Source organism: Anomalospiza imberbis, chromosome 16 (genome assembly GCF_031753505.1).
Source record: "Anomalospiza imberbis isolate Cuckoo-Finch-1a 21T00152 chromosome 16, ASM3175350v1, whole genome shotgun sequence".
In the NCBI taxonomy this organism is placed as follows: domain Eukaryota; kingdom Metazoa; phylum Chordata; class Aves; order Passeriformes; family Viduidae; genus Anomalospiza; species Anomalospiza imberbis.
The window spans coordinates 1,629,347-1,651,696 of NC_089696.1; the positions used below are offsets into that span (position 1 = coordinate 1,629,347).

Here is a 22,350-nt window from a genome sequence, read left to right on the forward strand (position 1 = left end):
GCTCTCCATGCTGTGACAGCAACATCCAGGCAAGAGGGTCAGGCATTTCTGCTCAGATTTGGCCAAGCCTGCCATGTAAGATGAGGACATGCCCCAGCTGCCTCTGCCCTGGATTTGACCTCCTTTGAGGCAGGATGGCTCTTGTGGGACATGGAAATGAGGAAGGTTGGAGGGCACACAGGGAGCAAAGGGAGGGATGGTTTGGGGATCTATTGAGAGCTCTGTCTACACCGCTCTGCACCACCCTCCAAGTTATTCGTGGCTCCAGAGCTATAAATAACCCTAATTTAAACAACTAATAGGCTTTGTGACCACTGGAGCAGGCAGTGGAGAGCGGATGGGCAGGGCTGGGAGCCTCAGGCAGATGAAACAGCATTCCATGCTGCCAACTCCTTGACACTGCAACACCTCCCTAAGCAAGACACTGCTCCAGATACCACAGGCTCTGGTGAGAACGGGTGAGCAAACAGTTACAAGCCAAACATTCCCATCAAACAAGTATCCACAACAACCTGCAGCATCTTTACTCCACCAAATCCCAACTGAACTCCACAGCAACTTCCAGAGAGAGCACAACCCACACAGGGATGGATCCACCTCACTGCAGCACCTGGGGAACACAGGCTTCACTCCTGTGTGCTGAGCAGGCATGTCCTGAATATGAGAGCTGCTGGTAGTGCCCTCGTGGTTTGGATGACTGGCTCCTTTATCCCTCCTCATCCCTCCTCTGTGGATACACACTCAGAGCACGTGTTGGTGATCCCCATCTGTTCCACAGCCACACCACAACCTCATCTGTTCTTTGCATGGAGGCTTAGGAAGGGAGATGGACCAGCTGGACCCCAGAGGTCCCTTCCAACCTCAACCAGTGAGTGATTCTTGAAAGGTGCAAAATAAACTCTCTGAGCACACCCAAATCCATGCAGGTTGTTGATAAAACCCAGGGATCTGTGTCTGCCCCACCCCAGGTCTCTCGGGGCACCTGTCCTGCTGAGGCTGCCAGACCTCCCAGGGCCAATGCCCAGCCTGAGATCTGATGACAGAAAACAGAAGCAGACAATCACCAGGTGATTCCCCGCAGTCACCTGATGTTTTACCAGGAGCTTCTTTTCCAAGAATCTCATTTCTCTGGGCCCTGGTTTCCCCAGCAAGAGACACACAGAATCATTTAGTTTGGAAAAGCCCTCTAAGTACATAGAGTCCAACAGTTCCCCCAGCACTGCCAAGACCACCAGTGATCCAAGTCCCCAGGTGTCACATCCACATGCTTTCTGAACACTTCCAGTGATGGTGACTCCACCACTGCCCAGGGCAGCCTGTTCCAATGCCTGACCACCTTTTCTGTGAAGAATCTTTTCCCCAGCATCCAACCTGAACCTCCCCTGGAACAACTTGAGGCTGTTTCCTCTTGTCCTGTCCCTGTTACCTGGGAGCAGAGCCTGACCCTCACCCAGCTGCACCCTCCTGTCAGGGAGTTGTGGAGAGCCAGAAGATCCTCCCTGAGCCTTCTTTTCTCCAGACTAAGCACTGTCCTGGTGTCCTCCAGAAACTTCTGCTTGTGCTGCACTCAAAGCTGAAGGAGCAGCACAGAGCCACATTCCTCCACACAGCTCCCTGCCACACTTCCATATGCCAGAGTTCAGTTATTAAAAACTCATAACCAGCCTCAAAACAACTCAGAGCCCACAGAAAAGGCCTCTGTGATGCTCCCCAGCAGTTCTGACTTGCTGCTGTTCATGTATTTAAGCCAAGGGCTCACAAACATCCAGGACACTCAGGCTTGCCTGGAGATTTTCCCCAGAAGTAAGAGGTGCTTCTGGGGAGCAGGGGGTGGCACAGCAAGTGCCCTCCCACCACCTGCCAACAACAAAAGCAGGTCACCTCCCTTCCCTCTAAAAGCAGGGAGATTTACATATTTTTAGCATATCATAATAATAAAATAAAAGAATAATAAAAGAGTGTGATCCTCCCTCCACAGTCATCGAGACCCAGAGGTATTTCATTCTGCAAAGGCTTTTATAGAAAAATAAAAATCTTTTGCAGAACGCTGCAGGAAAGCCCAGGAAATAAATATCCTCTGGAAGAGGAGGGAGTTCAGACAGCTTCAGCCAAAGCGAGTAGTGGGCAGAGACACTTAGGTCAGCTGCACAGACCTTGCAACCTTTTCCCCAAAAGCCTCTCCTAAGAGCGAAATCCAGAAGTTCTCAGTACTCAACAGGACCCTCTTCATGAATCCTGGGAGTGAGGAAGAGGTGAACAGGAACATTCCCTTAAATCTCATCAGGAGATTTAGAGCCCAAATTCCCTCCTAACCCCTTACAGTGTGGAAGGATGCACCTTGGAGAGGTGCCACCACCCCTGCCAGCAGCAGCTGGAAACCACTATGATCCCACAGCTCCCCAACCATTCCATGGTGGCAGCCACAGCCATGGAGCCATGTCCTGCTGCCAGCACCGAGTCTGTGGCACTGCCCCTTCCTGCTCCCAGCTCCAGGAAGGGTTTGGCACGTCAGGAAGCTTGGCCATGATGGATCCCCAGGCTCAGCTGAAGGCTCCCACCCAACAGGAGCCCAGGCCAAGCACCTTCAAGCACATGAGCAAGACGGGGACTTGTAGCTGAGCCAGAATTTGTCTGGCTGCACTCAGCTATCGGGGTCAATTTAAACCCAACATCTTTGCCCTAAGCAGAGATTTCTGCAATCAGATCCCTCCAACATGCACCTAATACCTGGTACCTCCAGTCTTTCAATAGCTGTGTCCTCCTGGCACGCTGGGAAAGGGATAGGCTCCTGTTTAAATGCTGACACACAGAAAGAGACTGCAGCCCTGTCCAGAGAAGACCAGGGACTCAAATCTGGTTGTCACAAGTCTGCTGCTTCTACTACTAAGGCCCTTTTCCTACTCCCTCTTGTCTCCCTGTCTTCAGCAGACAGGGAATTCCACACCATCAGCCTCACGCAGGCAACAGGAGACAGTGAAGCCTCCTCCCAGGTTCTAAAATCTTGAAAGCCAAACAGCACTGATTTCTCCCCTTATTCCCATCCCACCATAAGGAATGACTCCCCCAACTCCCCCATCAAGTACAGTCCAAAGTCACTCGCTAAGTATTTGTGTCCCTGTTTTTCTGCCAAGGAAGGTTTGTGTTCATCCCTGAGGCAACTCAGAGCAGCTTGGCTCTGTGCTGCTCCACAGCAGCCAAAGCATTATCAGCTTTGAAGGTGGCTGCAGGCAGGGACAGAAAATCAGCAGGAAAAGCAAAGTGTATCCTAGAACTCCTGCCCAGCCTCAAATTGACTCCCCAGTACTCCACTTCCTTCCTACACGACATGACTCCGGGGACGAGGACATGCACAGGCAGGATACCTACTCTGACTTGTTCTATTGACTTACTTAATTTTTTAAAAGAATATATTTATCTGTTCCTCTCTGGAAACCAATCACCCGCTGCTCCTCGGCCCTGTTGTTCCCGGGGAGCGGCGGCCCTTTGATGCCTGGCAGCCTGGCTGATCTCAGCAGGGCTTTTGAACCCACTTCCATAATCACTGCCTGGAGCGAGTTCTTCCCACGCAACTTGCTGCTCAGTGAATCAGAGCCGGTGATCTTCCTGTCTCCAGGAACCACGCCACACTGAGTCGGGATGAGCTCTGCTCTCCCTTTAGCAGGGGAATAAGGAATTATCACAAAAGCCACTCCTGTCCCCACAGGACATCGGCGTTATCTGCACCAAGACCAGCAGTTCCTGTTCTTGCCCCAACATCCGCTCCACCACCAAGGCTGGTTCTTCAGGAAATTTATTTCCACATGTCAAGATATCACTTAGCTCCTCAAACGACAGGCTTGGAGTCATGAGCAGCCTCAGCTGCCACACACGAGGCTGCAGAGACACTGCCTTTTTTAGTGCCCTGGGCCAGGTGTACATAAGTTCCTAAATTTTACTTCTGCCTGTGCACAGCCATACCAGGGAGTTCATCTGTGAGCTGAGACACCTTCCCAACTCCTCAAGGCAACAGAGGGATAACCAGCAGTCCAGAAGCGATAACTCTGCAGGAAGGACCCAGCTCTGTTTGCAGAATCCCTCTAAACCAGAGGGAACAAACCCACAGAGCACAGATCACTGACCAGAGCTGTGGACCAGCCACACAGGTTGGCACACACAGCAACAGAACTTGGGAACTGCACAAAGTATCTTTTTTAAAGGTACTCCAGTCTACGCTAGAGAATAAAGGCAACAGCTTACTGGTTTCACACTGTTCCAAGCTCAACAAGACGACGAGCCAAGAGGGCCAGGAAGGAGCAAAGCCTGACGTTGCTGGGAGGCTCTAGAGTCGTGCACCAGAGCCCAGGAAGCACATCCCAGGCCCCACAGCAGCAGGAAGGCAGGAAAACAAGGACTGCAACAACATCACAGCAAACACCTCCAAGGGAAAGCCAGGACAGCTCAGGGACACTCAGCAAGCAGCTCTTCCTAAATGACCAGCAGCTCCAAACAGACTCAAGCAGGTATGGACACTCATCCAGGCTGGAGTCCACACAAAGCAGGCATTAGGCAAAGGCTCAAACGTTATCAGCACAAAACACGGCAGCCTCTGTAGCTAAGCCCCTGGGCAGAGGGGTTTTGGATGCTTTTTGATAAGTCTCTCAACCTGTCAGAGACTGAATGCAGGACACCAGCCCCGCAAAAACAAGAGAAACTCCCCACTGCAAGTGGCTGATGAGGAAGGGGCAGAGGCAACAGTTCAGAGACACATCTGAGATGCTGATTTCAGCAAGGTGGGATATGAATTGAGAGCTGGAAACACTAATCTGTTTTTAAGAGTAATTATTTTTTGGTGTGTTTCATTCCTGTGAAAAGGGATTTTGCATGAAAACAGCTTCTCTGGTTCTTCTCAGTCCAGAAACTCTTGCAACTTAGTGCCAATCAACCTGGAGACACAATCCTCCACCTGTGACACTACAGTGGGGCTGGGAGGCCAGAAAGAAAAGGAGCCACAGGAACATGGCAAACAAGGAACTGAGATTCCATTCCCAGGCAGCCACCTTGACAATTTAGGCGAGTGAGGAAGAGCTGGGATGAGTCCTGCACTCCATTCTGCAGGAGACATCAGCCCCCCTGTGTAAAGCCAGGGTTTGGCATCACTCAAATCAGTGGGAATCTGGCCCTGGCTTCCCGAGGAACTGAACTGAGCCTCTGAATGCAGGGACCCAACACTCAGTAGGATGCAAAGCAACTCGTGTCCCAAAGGCAGCGGCCGGACTGAAGCTGAGAGGTGAGCAGGTGAGCGGGTGAGCGGGTGAGCAGGCTCCTTCCCCTCCTCCTTACCTTCGCAGCCGGTGCTGTAAGTGCTGGTGCTGCCGCGTTATAAGGGCACTTTCCCACACGGGGCCACCGGGACTGCTCCTATACCAGCCCACGGCCGGGTGCCCCGGGTAGGGCGAGCTACTGAAGCCATGGTCCGACTCCGTCTCTGCGGCCAGCGATGAGGCAGAGCTCCCCATGGTTCCCCCCTGCCCAGGCCACGCTGAGATTGAGCCTAGGTTAGGTCCAAGCCAGTGGCATGGGCAGCTCAGGTGGAACGGGCGAGGCGCTGCGGCATGGGCTGCTGCAAAGATCCCAGCACGCTGGACAAAGGAAGGTCGGTTCTGATCAGAGTTGGGGAAAAAACAACAAACAAACATAGAGAAAGGGGAAAAAAAGGAAAGAAAAAGAGAGAAAGATAAGGTATGATTTCAGCAACAACCCTCCAGTCTTAAAGCCTATCAATGCATGCTCTGATCAGGGTCCCCATCCCAGAGCTCACTGGGAAGGGAAGGGCTGTGTCACTGAATCCAGCTTTTGCTGCTGGAGATCAGGAGTGTGGGGGCTCCAGAAAAGGCTCCCCCCAAGTTAAGCACCAGGACTTGCCAGGCACAGGGAAGCACCGACTGATGGAGGGAAGCACAGCAGAACCCATCACAAAACCCTTCACACACGGGACAGAAGCAGAAAATGGGACAAGCTAGGCCCACCTGGAGCCCAAACAAGCAGCCCTTGAGGACCACATATGCTAGGTTAGTCTGGGTTCTGACCCTAACCCTAAAACTGGCACACCAGTTTTAGTTATTCAGCTACAAGGACTGGATGGCTTGTGTACTTACATGTAAAATAAAACATTCCTCTTTTCCTGTTCCCCACTAACACCCCAGTAGGACTGGAACTGGACAGACTGGGGACCTGCAAAAGTATTTTCTGTGACAGTCTACTTTCAGCCCAAGGCAAGTTTTAGCTGATCCTGAGCACACCCCTACCTACAGAAGCAGGTCTGGGGCTTTGCTCCTCCTTTTCTCTCTCTTTCCTACTTTTCGGAATTGATTCTTCAAGCATCCTCTCAATTAAACTCCAGAAACATTTCATGTCCTTTGTATTAAAAGAAGTTTAAACACACACGTCTCTCCTTCAAGTGAAAAGGCAGGACAATCTGGATGCATGTTGGGAGCAATGGATCAAGGTAACATTTAACAGAGCAAAAAAGAAGAAACAAGGAAGATGGAAAAATTAGCACAGCTGAGCTTATTCAATTACCCACTAGGATTTAAGGAGATGAATGAACCACAGAAAGACCTCTGCGAAGAAACTACTCTTGCCGTAAAAAGGCTGAGATGAGGAGTCCTAAAATACAGCTTTTCAATCCCAGGATTGATCTAAGGGATCAAGAAAGGCCTTGATAGATAATAGACTCTCAAAAGCAGCAGCTTAAGGAACAGGTGCAATTTTGTTACAAGCTCAATACCAGAATGTGCCTGCATTAGGTTATTAACTGGAGAATGTTAACTGCTCTGTCATGTTCTCTGTAGCCTGCAAAGCCTGGATGAACCACACAAATCTGAAAAAAGCCCAAGAACACCGTTTTCCCTACCTCCTCCTTGTTTTAATTGGGATGCCTTCATGCTGTGCATCAGCCCCCCCCATCCCCACTACCCAACAGCATGGTTCCACTGATTTCTGCAGATCCAGCCAAAGTGGATCCCTGGCACATCCCCTCTCATTTCCTGCTATTCAAGCAGTTAATTTGTAACAAATCTGATTTTCTGGGTAAATGAAAGCCACGCGATGTGAGGGGAAGAGCACTTCCAAATATCATCAGCTCAGTCTATCTGGAGACATCAGCCATCCCGCACCTGTGGTGTCTCTGGCTCTTCTGCCCCATCCCAGGAGCCCTATGTGCTCCAGCAGCAAAGGCACAGGGGATGCAGCTCTGACACCTACTAGAAGAACAAACTGTCTCTTACCTCAAAGACTCAGGTTCTGTCATTATAAAATATGTAGGTAAAGGCAAGATGGGTAGAACAGCCCCTCATTGCAGGCTGAGCCAAACAGAGGAAGGATGCCCGGGCGTCAGTAGCCTTTTTCCCCCTTGAGTTGGGTTAAACTGCCACACAAAGCAATTCCACAGCCTGGTTCAAGACCACTTCCTCAAGCTGGTAAAGCAGAACCCTTTGCTTCCTCCTGCTGCCCATGGAAATGCCAGTTTCAGCTCATCCCAAGAGGAGACAGACACGCCTGCTGCCTGCATCGCTGCCGGCTCCCAGCACGGTGCCGCTCTCCCGGCCCGTCTCCTCTGCCAGCTCCACACCAGGAGCCAGAACAGGCAGCTCCTCTCTGCAGGGAGGGGAAAGGCTGGGAGCCCTGCTTTAGAACTTGCAGTAAAACCCCACGGTGGGTGGAGTTGGGAGAGGAAGGGAGCTATAAATAGGTGGAGGATAACCTAGCTAAGTCGGAGTGATCTCCGAGACTGTCTGGTCTAACTGGGCTGCTTGGCTGTGAGTGCTGCGTGAAATCGGATTTCTCCAGACAAAGCAGTAAATCCTTCTCCTCAGGGTCATCCTCATGCCAGGTGAGAGCAGCCAATGAATGATTTTGAAGGGGGAGCGTCGAGCAAAGGTGGGGAGAGGGCGAACCAGTCTGAGAACAGGAGTGGCAGCAGCGTAACAGCCCAATGCAAAGCACCTACGTGCTCACCATGCCGAGCCTCGAAACGCCTTTGGCCAACACTAAGCAAATGAGGAGCCTCCAAGAAGTCAAGGTGAGAAAGGAAACTGCACCCCAGAAAGGGAAGGGGTCAATTAAAGAAGAAGAAAGCCACTCTGGAAGCACTCAGCCTTATTTTTGAGGAATTTCTGCCATTGGGCAGGGAGATGCCCCAGGAGATGACCTGCAGGCACGTGGCAGAACAGGGGAGGCTTCAGGCACTAAAAGGGAGCAAACTGCCAAGAGCTCCTCTGTCTTGGCAGGAAGGAGCAGGATTTTTCCTCCAATTAATAAAGCACTGCTTCCACCTACCTAATCTGGAGAGGAAGCAACAATGTGAACAGACTGAAGTGTCTTGAGAAGGGTGGATCTCACTCATGGAAATTAACAGTTTAGCACCTTAGCAAGATGCTGAGTATGGATTTTGGTTTTCTGCCCCTCGCAGCTGCAATAACTACCAGGTCTGAACTGATGCTGTGTAACTGCTCCCAAAATATCGCTTCCAAAATGAAAACAGGTTTGATCTCGTCACCCCCTAGCCACTCACAGCTGCTTACCCTGATCTGTGGTACATGATGAAGACCCTTCCTGCAATTCTCCACCAGACCCTGGGCAGCAGGCATGTACAGCATGTGCAGGACAGCAAAGCTGTCCCATGGAGCTGCTCCTGCTGCCAAGACAGCAAAAACCTGCCTGGATGCTTCCACATAACCTTGTTCCTCCACACCAGTGAGCAGTGCTGACCCTTTGGGCCCCAGCTCTCATGTCACAGTGGAGCAGGCAGGAAGGGTGGGAATCTACCCAACCCCCTTTCCTTCTCTCCAGTTTCAAAGTAGGTTTTGGCTCTGAAGAGAGAAAAAAAAAAAAAAAAAAGGGAACTAGCCCATGTGTTTCAAGGCATCTAGGAAGTTGCAAAATCAACTTTTCCTAGCATCAGCCCCAAGCTCTTCCCTCTGGCACACAGCAGGAAGGACACAGAGGTCCCTGGAGCTGCTGCAGCCACTGAGGAAACCAGTGAGGCAGACTCACCCCAGCTGGTCCCACGTGCAGCAGCCCCTCTTTGTGATGGGATACCCTCACACTCCTTTCCTAGTAATTTATTGATCCATGTGGCATGAGCCAGCTTTGCTCCTGATTGAATTTTCCAGCCTCGGAAACTCCGGGATGAGACTCTGCCATTTCATTAATTCCTCCACTCCCCCAGCCTATAAATCTAGTCATTTCTGAGCTATTCCCTTGCTCCAGGGAAGATCCAGGAATGAAAATACCATCAGACACACTGAACTCCAGACAGCTCTGGTCTGAGGTAAGGGCCAGCAGCTGGCCCAGGAGAAGGCTCACCATGTACCTGAGGGAAATACATCCCTCAAAGCTGTACCTAGAGGAAGCTGCAGGAGACTTTCTTCTAAGATTGAAGGTGAAGTACCAGCCCTTCTCCTCCCTCTGCTGTGTGAGCTCCTCTGCCTGGGGGCTGACTAAGATCCACAGAATGTCCTGAGTTGGAAGGGACCCGTAAGGATCCTAAGTCCAACTCCAGGCCCTGCACCAGGACTCCTCAACAATCACAACCCATGCCTGACAGCATTGTCCAAACACTCCTGGAGCTCTGGCAGCCTTGGGGCCATGACCATGCCCAGGAGAGCCAGATGTGCTGGGAGCTGGTACCATTGTCAGCAGCAAAGGAGAAGCTCTCTGCCTTCAGTCCCATGTAAGCTGCTGCTGGCAGGGAGAAGCCGGGGCTCCTGAAGAGCTCTCACTGCCCACTGCCCACACACAGCCCTGGAGGAGCAGCCTCCTCCCTGGGGACTGCAGGATGTGACTCACACCCTTAAACACCAAGGAGCTCAGGGACAGCTGGAGGAGCTGGGGCTGTGTGGGGGCATCGAGCTGGAGAAGACCACTTCAGACATCCTGAAGGAATGGCCAGCCCTTGGCCTCCCATCAATCCTGCCTCCGTGCAGAGCAGATCTCCCCTGAAGGAGGCACACGCTCAGGGAGGCCAGGGTAGGCAGGGAATGGTGTGCAGGGCTGGAAGGTGCATAGCACCAGATGTGGCAGTCTAAGAAGGTTACAAAGTGCCAGAGCAGGTCGGGATAGCTAAGAATGCAGAGGGGAGTGTCTGATGGTGTTATGCTAGCCAAGGAAGGGAAAGGAGCTCAAGTATTTGTGTGATCTAGCCAGCCCCCAGCTCCAGGCAGGGTGGCAGGACCTGAGGATGTGTAAAACCAGGCACCAGCAGCAAGAAGAGCATGGCTGGAATTCACCAGGCTGAGATGACTCTGAGAAAAGAAGTAACGCCAGGAAAGGAAGGAAAAATCCTCTCTTTTTCCACAGGGCAGCAGGGGAAAAGCAGACAAGCAACAAGACACCCACCTCAGGCAGACACAGCACTGAAATCTAAGCTGCAAAGACTGATCCAACGAGAGCTCCACGGCTCAAGTGCAGCAGGAGCGAGCGAGCTGGAACACTCTGTGCTGAGCAGGTGTCATGCACACAGCTGGGGACAAGACAAAGTTTTGCTGTTCTTTCTCCCTACCCTCATCTGCCAAGCCAGTCCAAGCGCTGCAGTCTTGGCAGGAAATGAAGGTGTCAGCAAGTTCCAACTCCTTGCAAAGCTTCTAGCAGGGAGGGGTGGGAAGGTACCTCCAAGGACAGACTGAGGCAGGGGTATAACTGGAGGGATGGGACAGTGGTTGGCGCATTCAGCTGGGATGGGAGAGGCTTTTCCAGCCCTTGTGCTCCACACAGACCTCCCCAGGATTCCGTGACTCTGAAAGCTCTGCCTTACTTGCCAGGGCCAAGGAGTCTTCAGGTGTGCAAGGTATGAGGATGACAGGCAGTGTGCAAGCACTGCAGATGGGAGGACATAAAAAAGGAGAGAAGGGTGAAACTCACCCACCGAAATGTTTGTTCTGGGGCAGAGGGCTGAGGGAAGAGAGTCAGATATTCTGGCCTTGCAGGAAACTGAGGGGACAGGAAGCTTTAAGTGAGCTGTTTTCCAGGTCTTGGTGAGAAATAAGACCAGTAAACCACTTGCAGAGATATCACTAGCTGAAGTGAACTATCTGAAAGCAGATTTCCAGATGGACTATTAATGAGGTAACAAGATAATTGAACCTGGAGTCCCAGACCAGTACAGAGCAGGATCTCACGCTCCATGCTACAAAGTCCAGAACAGCAGCACATGTCTCTGGCCACAGACACCAACTTGCAAAGGCAAGCTTGAGGGTCTTTACCTTCTTTCAGCTCCTTGAAACTGGTTCTGGCCCAACTTTAGCCCCGGAGAAACTCATACACAGCAGCTGAATTGGGCTAAGCTGCATTTAATGCCCAGCACTGACTCTTTGTAAGTATGCAGGCAGAGGAAGAGGTGTCTGAAGCCTGAAGTGAAAGATTGATAGGAAAAGTAGATGTATTGCAGAGGCAGCTTAGCCACAGAGCAACTACAGTCAAAGTCTGAACAAAGTTTCCTCTTCTCCCTTGCACTGGACACCGTAAACCAGTGACAGATAATCCAGGGAGCTACTGGAAATCTATCCCGGTCACTTTGAGAGAGGGGATTACACAGATCTGAAAGGGCAATCAGCATCTTAATCACAAGCTGGAGGGAGAAAAAGAGAAGCAGGAAGGATTCTTCAAAATAAGGGTTAACTTCAAACCCCATCTCCACTGACAACTGCAAAGCAGTTTCAGAACAAGCATGAAAATAGCAACAAGGGCACTGCTGCAGAAGGGTCTGAGTGCACACACGTTTAAGAAAACCCCCACAACGAAATCCCTCCAAACCCAGTGCTCTATTAAGTCAATTAACACTGCTCCATTGAAGTGCAACGAGCCGCGTGTATCCCGCAATTCGCGGCCAATTGTGGGGGACTCTGGAGCTCAGCACGGCGTGGGTGGGCTGGCAGGGCCCTCTCAGCACCAGCAGCGAGGAAATGCCACAGAGAGACTCACAGGGGAAGGAACAAAACAACACAAGCCACAGCATCCAATCCCGGGAAGCTTTACCAGCAGATCTCATTTCCAGATCTTTTCCTCCCCGTGTTTATAATCCTTGCAGCAGAGTTCTGCCATCCTACTCAGCTCACAGGCTGCCCCAGCTACAAAAGATGTCAGGCTGAAAAATCACCTCGACAGACTGCCTGCTGAGACCAGTTGCATTATAAAAACAGGAAGCTCTTGCCTGCCTGCTCCCAATATGCTGTGGATTGAATGGGAAGGAGCATACGCAGGGATGCTTTGCAAGAAGAGCACACACATGGGACTCTTGCCAGGAAAAATGCATCTTGAGTAACACATGTGCTCTTAGTTTCTTCTTTTTTCAGAAAGGTTTAACTACACTCTGAGCTACCCAGCAGCAATAAACCACTTTTTTCCCCTCTTTCTCACTTATAGCAGAGTGTTGCTTGGTAAACAGCAGATCTTCCTGTCTGAGGCTGTGCCAGCCTGTGCTGAACAGAACTGTTGTTATTGCACATTCACAGCTAGAGATAAACATGAATAAGAGCCACGAGTAAGAGCCAGGCACTGGTTCTTCAATACACTGCTTTATCAGGTTCACCTTAATTCAAATGTTTCTGACATCTCTCCCTCCTGAAGGTGCAAGGTGGCACAAGCAGCAAGGACAAACATTAAAAAAGAAGACAGAAATGACAGCAGCACATAAAGTGCTCTTCTGTACTCACTAACATTTACCAACTATGCAGCTCACAGCTCCACCTGCACTTGAAACACTCAAAAGCACAACAAGGAAACAAATGGGCTCAGCCAACCCGAGCTGCCCAAACGGGAAAACAAAACAGCCTTCAGCACATTTCTCAGGACAAATCTCCATCCAGAGCCAGAACTGCTGCAGGACATAAAGGTTAAAGAGAACCAGGAAAAGAAAAAAATGTGCAAGTCATCATCTCATCTGCAAGCTAACACTCTGCAATGACACAGGCACAACAAAGCAACCCAGGAGAAGTGGACACTGGAAGTGTCAGGAGGGTTTCTAACCTTTCCAAGAGCAGATCTCTGGATCAGCTGCTCCAGAAGCACTGGGGAAAAAAACACAGCATGAGTTCCAACAATTAGCTCCTGGACAATTTCATGACCTGCATGAGATGACTGCCTGTCTTCAGCAGCATGAAACTGGACTTGATGACCCATGAAGTTCCTTCCTCCCAATCACTCAGCAACCCAAATTCATAGAGGCCCAGACACAGCACAAACACGAGGTCATTCCCAAAAGGACAGCAGGGATTGTATCTTCAGATCATGCTAAGTTGACAGGTAAGGAGATGAAGGGCTGGCCACTGCAGAAGGGAGGGGAAGAGAATTGCAACAAGAAACACAGTCTCACAGCCAGTGAAAACTCAGGGCACAGACTTGGAAAGCAAAGCCTGAGAGGCAGGAGGTGGAGATGTCCCCTGAGCACACTGTCCCCAGACACTCCAGTCACAGCTTTAATTGTAACACAGATTAGACAGACAGTAAATATATCATCTGTCCAAGACACATCCAGTTGCATCCCTTCCTAGAGATAGCTCCGGTCCTCACTGCAGTGTCCTGCCCAAGCCACGCAGGCAGCAGCACCTGGCTGTCTCCTGCCATTTTAAAGCAATTTGGCCTTCCCTGGCTTTCATCAGGTACCATGTCCCGATTTCCAACCAACTGGCCTAGATTTAAGCCAACACATCTCTAGCTGTGCCTCAGGCAAGCACAGAGGTGGAAGAAGCCTGTCAGACAATGGTGCCATTTGGCATTTCCATCACTAACAACCAAGAGACAAAAGCACAAGAATTACTGAGAGCTGCACAAGAGGCTCCTGCCTTCCCCAGAACACAGGGAACCAGGAGAGAACAGGGAGGTGAGACAGACTCAGGGGGCAGAGAGGAAGTTCCTCATCTAGAATTAGAATCACACAACAGTTTGGGTTGGAGAGAACCATAAAGCCCATCTCCTACCACCCCCTGCCACCTTCCATTATCCCAGGCTGCTCCAAGTTCCATCCAACCTGGCCTTGAACACTTCCAGGGATGGAGCAACCACAGCTTCCCTGAGCAACAGGGAAGCACAGCTCAGCACCATCATTTAATGAGAAAGCACCACATTACTGCTCACCACCTCTCCACCTCCAGATGACACCTGAAAAACACATCAATCCTTCTGCACACTGATGTGGCAGCCATGCCACTGCTTCTGTTAGGAGATCATACTGTGTTGAAATTATAGGTGAGGAATAACACCTGGTACAAGGAAGTGATACAAACAAAACAGTGCTTGAGACCACCACAACCCTCTCGTCACCAGAGTAATTTTACTGGCTCACTGTCTCCATCACAGATGGCTCCTCTTTAGCTACACCCTGATAGGATGTAGGATGTGTTCAATTACACACACCTTAAGCAATATTTTCTGGGAACAGTCATTTGAAGAAACACAATGGTCACATGAGGAAAAGGCTGTACTCTGAGAGGACTGAAACACAATGCAAGTGGTTTGAGTAATGGTGGAGCAAAGGCAGCCAGCCAGGAGAGGTACCTCCAGCACGGGGAGGGAGCTGAGCTTTAACCAAGGGCTGCTGGCTGCATCCTGAAACAAAAGGGCATATGGAGAGGAGATCATGTTACTGGAGTCACTCCCACGTGCCTTGCAAGACACATTCACAGGCCTGAGCCTTGTGTGGTGCTGCAGACCCCCAGGCTCCCTCCAGCCGGCTCTGCTTGCTAAGACATGGCAAGGTCAGGCAACAGGAACAAGGGCAGGAGCTTTTGAAAGACATTCCAAGGCTGTATCAAAACAGATCCAAGAGCAGGAATGCCACCTCATCCCTCTCACCCAGTGGAAGAAGCTGTGGTGGAGATCTGACCAACATCTGCCTGGTGACAGTCACCACTCAAACACCAGAGTGCTCATGGCCCAGCTTCACTGACCAAAGCTATGAGAGGTTCCTGCAGACCTTCTGCTGTGGTTGGACATCAACAACACATAAAGATTACAGCTACTCCATAAACAACCAGCCAGACCAGATGGGCCACCACACAGCAAGCACCAGTGTCCATCTAATTAATCCAAAGCCCCAGCCTGGATGAGGCCACGTCAACCTGGATCATCTGAATCCAAGGACAACATCACCACACGCTGCAAATGTATCCTGATGGTCCAAGGTCAGAGTGGCTTCCCACCACCTCGTCCCGCCTCCACAGCCCTGGCTCTGAATGCCCAGGCTGAGAGCAGCCCAGCCACACAAGGCACAAAGTCGCCTCTCTGTCCCAGTGGGCCGGGAGCTGCCACAGCTCTGTGGTTACTGCAGGCAAAGCTGTGCAGAGTTTCTTCGATTATTGCCCTGCCCTTGCACTGCCTCAAACACACCCTGCGACAGTCATGCAGTTTCCACTGCTTAAGATTGTGAGGTGCTGGAAGACCCCACAATTTCTCTTCCACTTTCACAGTTCCTTCTTCACCATGAGAAGACCAGAGGACATTGGTATCCCCACCCATTTGAGCATGTAGCCTTCACACAGACAGCACAGAAACACTCAAAAGAGGAATTCAAACGAGGAAGAAAGACAAAAACGAGAGGCATGAGAGACATGAAGCAGGGTAACCGTGCTCACAAACCAGAGAGAGAAGGTCTCCTTCCTTCCAGCCCCTCCCAGCCCAGCCCAGGGCCAGCTGAGTCAGAAAAGCCTCTCACCCAACACAATTCCTGCTTGGCAGGTCCAGTGCCAGTCGCTGTAGGGTCAGCCTGGTGTCCCTGGTCCTGAGCAGCCGCTGCTGGCACCCGCTGAGTGGCCCGGCTGGAGGAGCATGCTAGAAGGTCCCTGCACCGAGCACTGAGAGCACACCAAGGAAGGAGCAGCTGCTGTCCCAAGCTGCTGGACAGAGAGTGAAAAAAGGTACATAAGAATAGATGACTGCTGAGACTCCAGGCCCATCAGCATGGCACCAGCAGAGACAACCAACCTCACATTTTTGGTCCCTCAGTCAGCATCCCCTTGAACTCCAGCTCCCAGAGCTTCCCATGACATCCAGCTGGAGCTTGGTCCTCCCTGGAGACAGTTTTTGGGTCAGCTCAGACTCTTCACTCGTGCTCTCAGAACCTTTGGCTGCGACTTTATAGTTCCGTGCCCACCACTGGCCTCCCTCCCTGCCGGTGGCTGCTGCTCAGCATCCTGGTGGGAGCTGTCATCAGAGCAGGGAATGGCACACCTCGGGAGCACAGCGGGATGGAGCACAGCACGACTGCATGGAGGAGGACTCTGGACAGCTCTCGACAATTAGCAACAGGGCAGGATCTCCCGAGGGGCCGGATGGGAACGCAGCGATGTCTGGCGGGGCACACTGCCTGAATGTTCAAATACAGAAACAGATGTTAATTACTCTACATAGCCAGGACATCATTACCAGCTACATCTCCTGGAGATTCTGAAGTACAAATTCCTCTGATTATGCCAAACATGCCCATCCCACCCCCAGAAGCCATGATGTTTGAGTAGTTGCCTCAGCAAACCTCCCTCCTCTGAGATATTTCCCCTTCCTCCTTCATACTCTCTGCTCTCAAAACAACCTGTTTTAATGAAATTCCTGCTTTGGGAAAGTGCTGTCTCCTTTGGGATGGGCTTTTAGCAGATGGAGGCAACAAGAACCCTTGTCTTTAAGTGTCTGGCTCTCCAGCACACTCTCACTTCCTCTGTTTTAGGTTGGGGAGGGAGGACAAAAATAAGGATTCAGCTGGCACCATGTGATCAGTGAGCCTCTTTAGCAGCATGGCAGAGTAAGAGGCCCTGTTCTGCCCCCTCACCTTGCTCACCATCCCCACAGCCACACCATCAGATGCAGAGTGATACCCTTGGGTAGGTGATGGTGAACTCACAAAGAGCTCTTCTCTTCCAGCACTCCCCAGCACTGACAATTCCAGGCAGTGGGGAGAAGACGCCCTGTGGTGAACACCTGGACAGGTGCTCCTAACAGAACCAGAGCAGCAGAGGGCGGGTGTACAGCATGGGCCAGGAACACCACTCAGGACCAGTAATGCGTAAATAAGGCACTGATTCAGGAACTCTTCAGGTTCAAAAGGACCACCCTGATCCTTTTAGCCCAAGGGTCTGTGCAGCTACACAGGGAATTCCAGGCCCACAGCACCTCCAAGGCACTCGCTGAGCTGCTCCTGCACTGAAAGGCAGGAGATTCATGACAGCTAAGGAGGCAGTGAGACCAACACCAGCAGACAGAGCACCCCCCAAGTGCCACATCACATTATTATCCTTGCACATTCCATGAGATAGGAAGGGAAAGCACTCAGCACCCAGCAGCTCAGCACAGACCTGCTGGGCAGGGCTGGAATTCCAAGGACTTCCCGAGCTCTGCCTGCTGGCCAGAGTCTACAGGAAGCAGACTGACAAGGGACAAGCTGGAGAGCACGATCTTGACCACATCAGTGCTGCAGCCTCTGTGGATTGTGAATGGCCACAGCAAAGGACAAAGCTCAGCATACAAAGACCCTGGTGCTGTGTTCCCACTTCCACGGACCAGCACAAACATAGAGGATTTGCTGCCAGCAAAGTTGTCCACGAGTAACTTTCTCTGCAAACCTTTTTGTTACAGGAGCAGAAGGATATGAGTTGGGAAGCTGCCTGTGATATCCTCAGTAAACTGAAGTCACCTGGGCTGGGACTGGGGACAAGATGCTGAAAGGAAAACTTTGGTGCCACTAGAAGCATCACATTAGAAATGCAGCTGGGCAGCATCACTGGAGGAGGACAACAGCTTTTTGTAGGGTCTTGGTCTCTATTTCACCAAATTAAGAATGCACTGATAACCCTGAGGTTTGGCAAGGGTTGCTCACACCAGGGCTAGGGCAGGACACCAGCTCAGTCCCCTGACACAGTGTCACTGTCACCATCCTTGATGCTGAGCCTGCTCAGGCCCACAGCATTTCCTACAAAAGGGGCTGCACTGCAGGAACAGAAAAGCTCTTTCTTTTTTTATGAACACTCATTAGAGTTTACATCGTTGGCAAAGCGTGGAGGCACGCATTTGTGGAGGAACAGAGATATGGTTCCAACACTGGTTTTAATGTGCAAGCCTAAAGACTCGGCTTCAGTTTTTAGAAATCAAACTTGATCATCTCAAGCTGGCAAAAATAGCCCCATGTTCCCTTGAGTTATTTTCTTTTCAAATAGGCAGGGTACAGCACAATAGGATATATCAGCAGTTATGTATTCAACCTCCAGAAACCCAACAGGCCAATTCCAGCAACCCACGGCAGCTTTCCAATCCTCCCTGATCTATTTGCTGGAGTTAGTCTGAAAAGCAGGCTGCCCCCGAGCCATTCAGCAAACTCCACGTCCCGCTAATTACATCAATATAAATGTATTATCTTGGCTGTCAAACACAGGCTGCCTGAACAGGACAAGGCTCTGCCATGGAAATGCAGGAAAACAATTGCTCTTTCTGCTGGTGACACATTTCTCTGGATCCTATTTCCTTGCCAGGCTCCCCCTTCTCCCTTCTGTCCAGGCACCAGGGCACCAGCATTTTTTTCTTCCAGAGCAAGAGGAAATGGCACACAAAACCCCTCCTCATCCTTTGAGCAATTGAACACGAATGAATTTTGGGAACACCACCGGTATTTCCTATCAGCCAACCTGAGAGCTGCCAGCACACGGGGAAGGGAGCTGTGAGGGCAAGAGTTAAATGCTTCTCGTGAGCAGGGAGCAGCTCTTCTGCCTCTCTTGGCTTCCTCAGCTGCCATTGCTAAACGCAAGGCAAGTGTCAACACTCCAAACAGCAAATGCGACAGAAATTTGGAGCAGCCTGCTCCTCCCTGCCCAGCTTGGTGACTGTGGCCTGGAGAGGAGGGAGCCTCTCAGGAAGGCTCCAACAGCAAGCAGCAAGGTTGAGGCGAACACAGGCAGATGCAGAGGCTTCCAGGGAGCAAGGAGGCAGCTCGCTTCGCTCCAGAGAGTGGGATTATGACGGAAAATGAGGAGGAAGCCACTGACTCACCTGTCCCACCCGCATAAGCAGCTTTCCCACCGAAGGCTGCACTGAGTGTGACCTTGATCAGAGCCCCAAGTTCCAGCAAATCGGGGGCTCACAAGGTTCTCCCCAGCTCCACTGGGAGAAAGTCATGGTGGTAGGACACTGGGTTGACACACACTGTCCAAATCTGCCTCCTCTGACTGCAGGCAGCCACAGTTTCAGCTTCCCTCTGCTTCCCTCTGCTTCATAAATACCCTCACTTGGAGGAATGCCACAGGGGCTGGTTCTTCCCAGACCCCTCTGCTCACAGGAAGGGTCAGAACAAAGCCAAAAAAAACAAGCCCACTCATTCAGATGAAGTGGGAAAATGGGAGGAAAACAGCATTTCTCTACCTAGGACCAGATGATGATTCCACCAGCAGGATCAAAATGACCATGGACACAGGGCACAGGCTGAGTCTCTCTCTAGATCTCACATACAACCAGTGAAAACTTGGAAAGCTCCCACAAAACCTCTGGGACAGAGGAGAGCAGTGTGTTTTCCACGAGTTAAAGCCAACTTCACTCAACTGGCTGAGGGAACACCAGGGCTGTGGCCACTTCCCTCTGCAAAGCCAGCAGAATTCCGAGCAAAGATAAAGGGTGCCCAGAGCAAAGATAAGGGCTGAGCAAGCAGGAGAGTGAGGGGTGCATCTGCTGAGGGCATCCAGGCTCCTCAGTGGGGTCACCCTGCCCTTCCTCCACCACGAGACAGCTCCGAGTCTGGGCATGATGCCTGACCTTTTTTACGTGCAACTTTAGCACTTTTGGGTTGTTTTCCTAGATTTATTCCGATTCAGGAGACACCATGCCTGGCCCACGCCTCCAGTTCCCTTAATGCACCAAGTCATCAGGCTGGAGGAGGCTGCTCTCCCTCCTACCAAAGCAATCGGGCTTAGCAAACCCAGCCAGTCACATCCAACCTTCAAAGGGCTCTCCAGCCATTCAACCCCTCCCGGGAAGGGAGCATTGTTGGGTCTTGCCTTCTGCCTTCAACTGTTAAAGCCTTGGACACAAACAGAAACTGATGCAACTTCAAATGAATTAATATCCCCACACACATAAAATCAGGGTAATTTGAATCATGCCTTGGACAGGTTATGCTCAGACAGAGCTCAGCCCTGCTCTGGTGCACTCAGGGGCACAAGCCAGACTGTTCAGCAGGATCTCAAAAGCCACCAGCCGACTCTCAGAGTCACAGGCAGCCAGTCTGTCACCACAGGTCTGCTCCAGTTTACAGAAGAGCAGAGCCCTGAAGCACAAGTCCCTCCGAGTCCCAGGTGACAATGTGCAAAGCATGGCAAGATCTCTGCATTCAGAGCCACAGTCTGGGATATGCACCCCTTACCTCCACCTCGGCTCCCTCCAAACACATCTCCCTCCATCAGCTCTTGACCTACTCACAGCAGTGCAGCACTGTCCTGCACCAGTGCCCCAGGGCACGTGCAGGGAGCAATTCCCACATAACCTTCTGTCCGACCATGAGAACCCACCCAGCCGCATCCCGGGCCTGCAGGCCCAGGGAACACCAAGCTTCACTGAGATTCCCAGCTTGGAGGAAACAGTATGACATTTCAAACACAACGGTCACATTATCCCATCTCCTCTAACAGGCCCACGGATGATCACCCTGAACAGTTGTTTCCTAGTGCCTTGGGGGATGTACCCCAGGAGCAGGGAGAGGAGAGAGCTCAGTAAATGGAGAGGCTGGCAAGTACAGAGCTTTTTCCATCCTCTAAGACTCCTGTATCCAGGACCTGGAGGCTGAGATGCTTCAATTGCAGCTGAGCTGACAAGCAGCAAAATCCAGAGGTCTTGATGAGACACTGGGACCCAACAGCCTTAGGATGTTCAAGACCCAAGGACAAGAGCCAGCCAAGTGATTCTAAAGGGCAAACTCGCAGAGGCTTGAGAAACTCTGCAGAAAACCCCGCTCAGCCCCAGCACGGGTGTCTAAGCTGGAGGTGAGAGTGAAGAACTGCAGGACAGGCAGCCCCGGGTGCTGGGGGCTCTGCCGTGCTCCAGCCCGGAGCCGGCACTCGGCGGTGCCCCAAGCGAGGCTCCCCTGCCCGCGGGAGGAGCCGGGAGCTGCGATCTCGCCGCGCCGGGAGCTGGGCGAAGGCAGGTCAGGCACTGCAGCCTAACGCGGGCAATCACGGAGCCTCCCCGTCGCCCCCGGCTGCTGCACGACCCTCAAGCCCGTTAAAACCCCTCCGGCTGTGCGGCCGGGCCGGGGCGCGAGCGGGGCCCCGCAGCCCCCAGGTCTCTCCAAAGCCCCGGGCAAAGCACCCCGGCCGCCGCACAGCCCCGAGCCGGGACCACGGCACCGCCCGCCGCCCCGGGCCGCCCCGGCCTCCAGCCCCCACGCGGGCCCACCGGCAACAGGTGGTGCGGGGCGGCCCGGGGGCGGCCGGGCCCAGCCGGCGCCTCCGGCCGGGAGAGCCCCATGCGAACCCCGGCGCGGGCGGGAGCCGCGGCCCGCGGGGCTGCGGCGGGAGGCCCCGGGCGGCCGGCCCGTCCCCGCTCCCTTCCCCCGCGCCCCCGTCGCCGCTCACCTGGGGGTGGAGGCGCCGCGCTGCCGCTCTGTCCCCCCGGCCCCGCGCGTTCCCCCGGGCGGAGCAGCTCGCACCCGCTCCGGCCGCCCCGCCGGCCCTTCCTCCCGCCCGCCCGAGCCCCGCGCCCGCCCTACGCCGCCGCCGTGGCGCAGCGCCCCGTCCCGGCCGCGGGCGTGCGGCGCGGAGACAGCGCAGGGACCGTCGTGAATAGCGCGGCGGGACTACGAGCCCCGAGGGGCGCCGCGCGCAGGAAGCGGAAAGCGGCGGCCGAGCGGGGCACCGGGGGCGGCGGTTCGGGGCCGGGGCCGGCCCGGCGGAGCCCCGGGCAGCGGCGGTGGTTCGGGGCCGAGGGACCGGCGAGCTCCGGGCGCGCGAAGGGCGCGGGCCGCAGCGGCCGGTGAGGGGCGGCGGGCGCTGTGCTGTGGGCGAGGACTACGGCTCCCAGCGTGCCTTGCGGCCCGTAGGAGAGCGCCGACCCTCGGCCGGGGGTCGCAGCGCAGGCGGCGCTGGCCTCGGGCGGTGGGACCTGCCCGGGCTGAGGGTCCCGGAGGGTCCTGGGGGGTCTTGGCGTGTTCCGGGGATCCCGTGGCTCCGTGCGGCCGCGGATTGGGAAAGGCGGGTGCGTGACCCTGAGCCCTCACACAGAGGCTCCGTGCGCCCCTGAGCGTCCCCGCCCGCTCCCCTGGAAAGCGCCGCCGTGAGGGGATGGAGGATCCGGGCGTTCCCTGTGCGGATCGGAGCCCGCGGCTGAGCCAACCTGGGCAGAAGCCGCTCGTAATTA

The 22,350-nt window shown here is 53.1% G+C and overlaps 1 protein-coding gene across 5 annotated transcripts in view; it reads right to left on the bottom strand.

The window, feature by feature from the left end:
• The window catches only part of CAPN15 (calpain 15), a 54,748-nt gene extending 32,838 nt beyond the window's left edge, over nucleotides 1-21,910 (bottom strand). For 2 of the 5 annotated variants that reach the window (XM_068206456.1, XM_068206458.1), the window contains exons 1-4: nucleotides 21,570-21,910; nucleotides 15,955-16,336; nucleotides 15,686-15,863; nucleotides 5,320-5,639 (exon numbers count right to left, since the gene is read on the bottom strand). In XM_068206456.1, the coding sequence (XP_068062557.1) occupies nucleotides 5,320-5,495 (176 nt within the window). In that variant the 5' untranslated portion in view covers nucleotides 5,496-5,639; nucleotides 15,686-15,863; nucleotides 15,955-16,336; nucleotides 21,570-21,910. Of the gene's footprint in view, nucleotides 1-5,319; nucleotides 5,640-15,685; nucleotides 15,867-15,954; nucleotides 16,337-21,569 lie in introns of all 5 variants that reach the window. The other 3 variants (XM_068206457.1, XM_068206459.1, XM_068206460.1) reach the window with 3 other exon arrangements.
• Nucleotides 21,911-22,350: the final 440 nt, after the last annotated feature.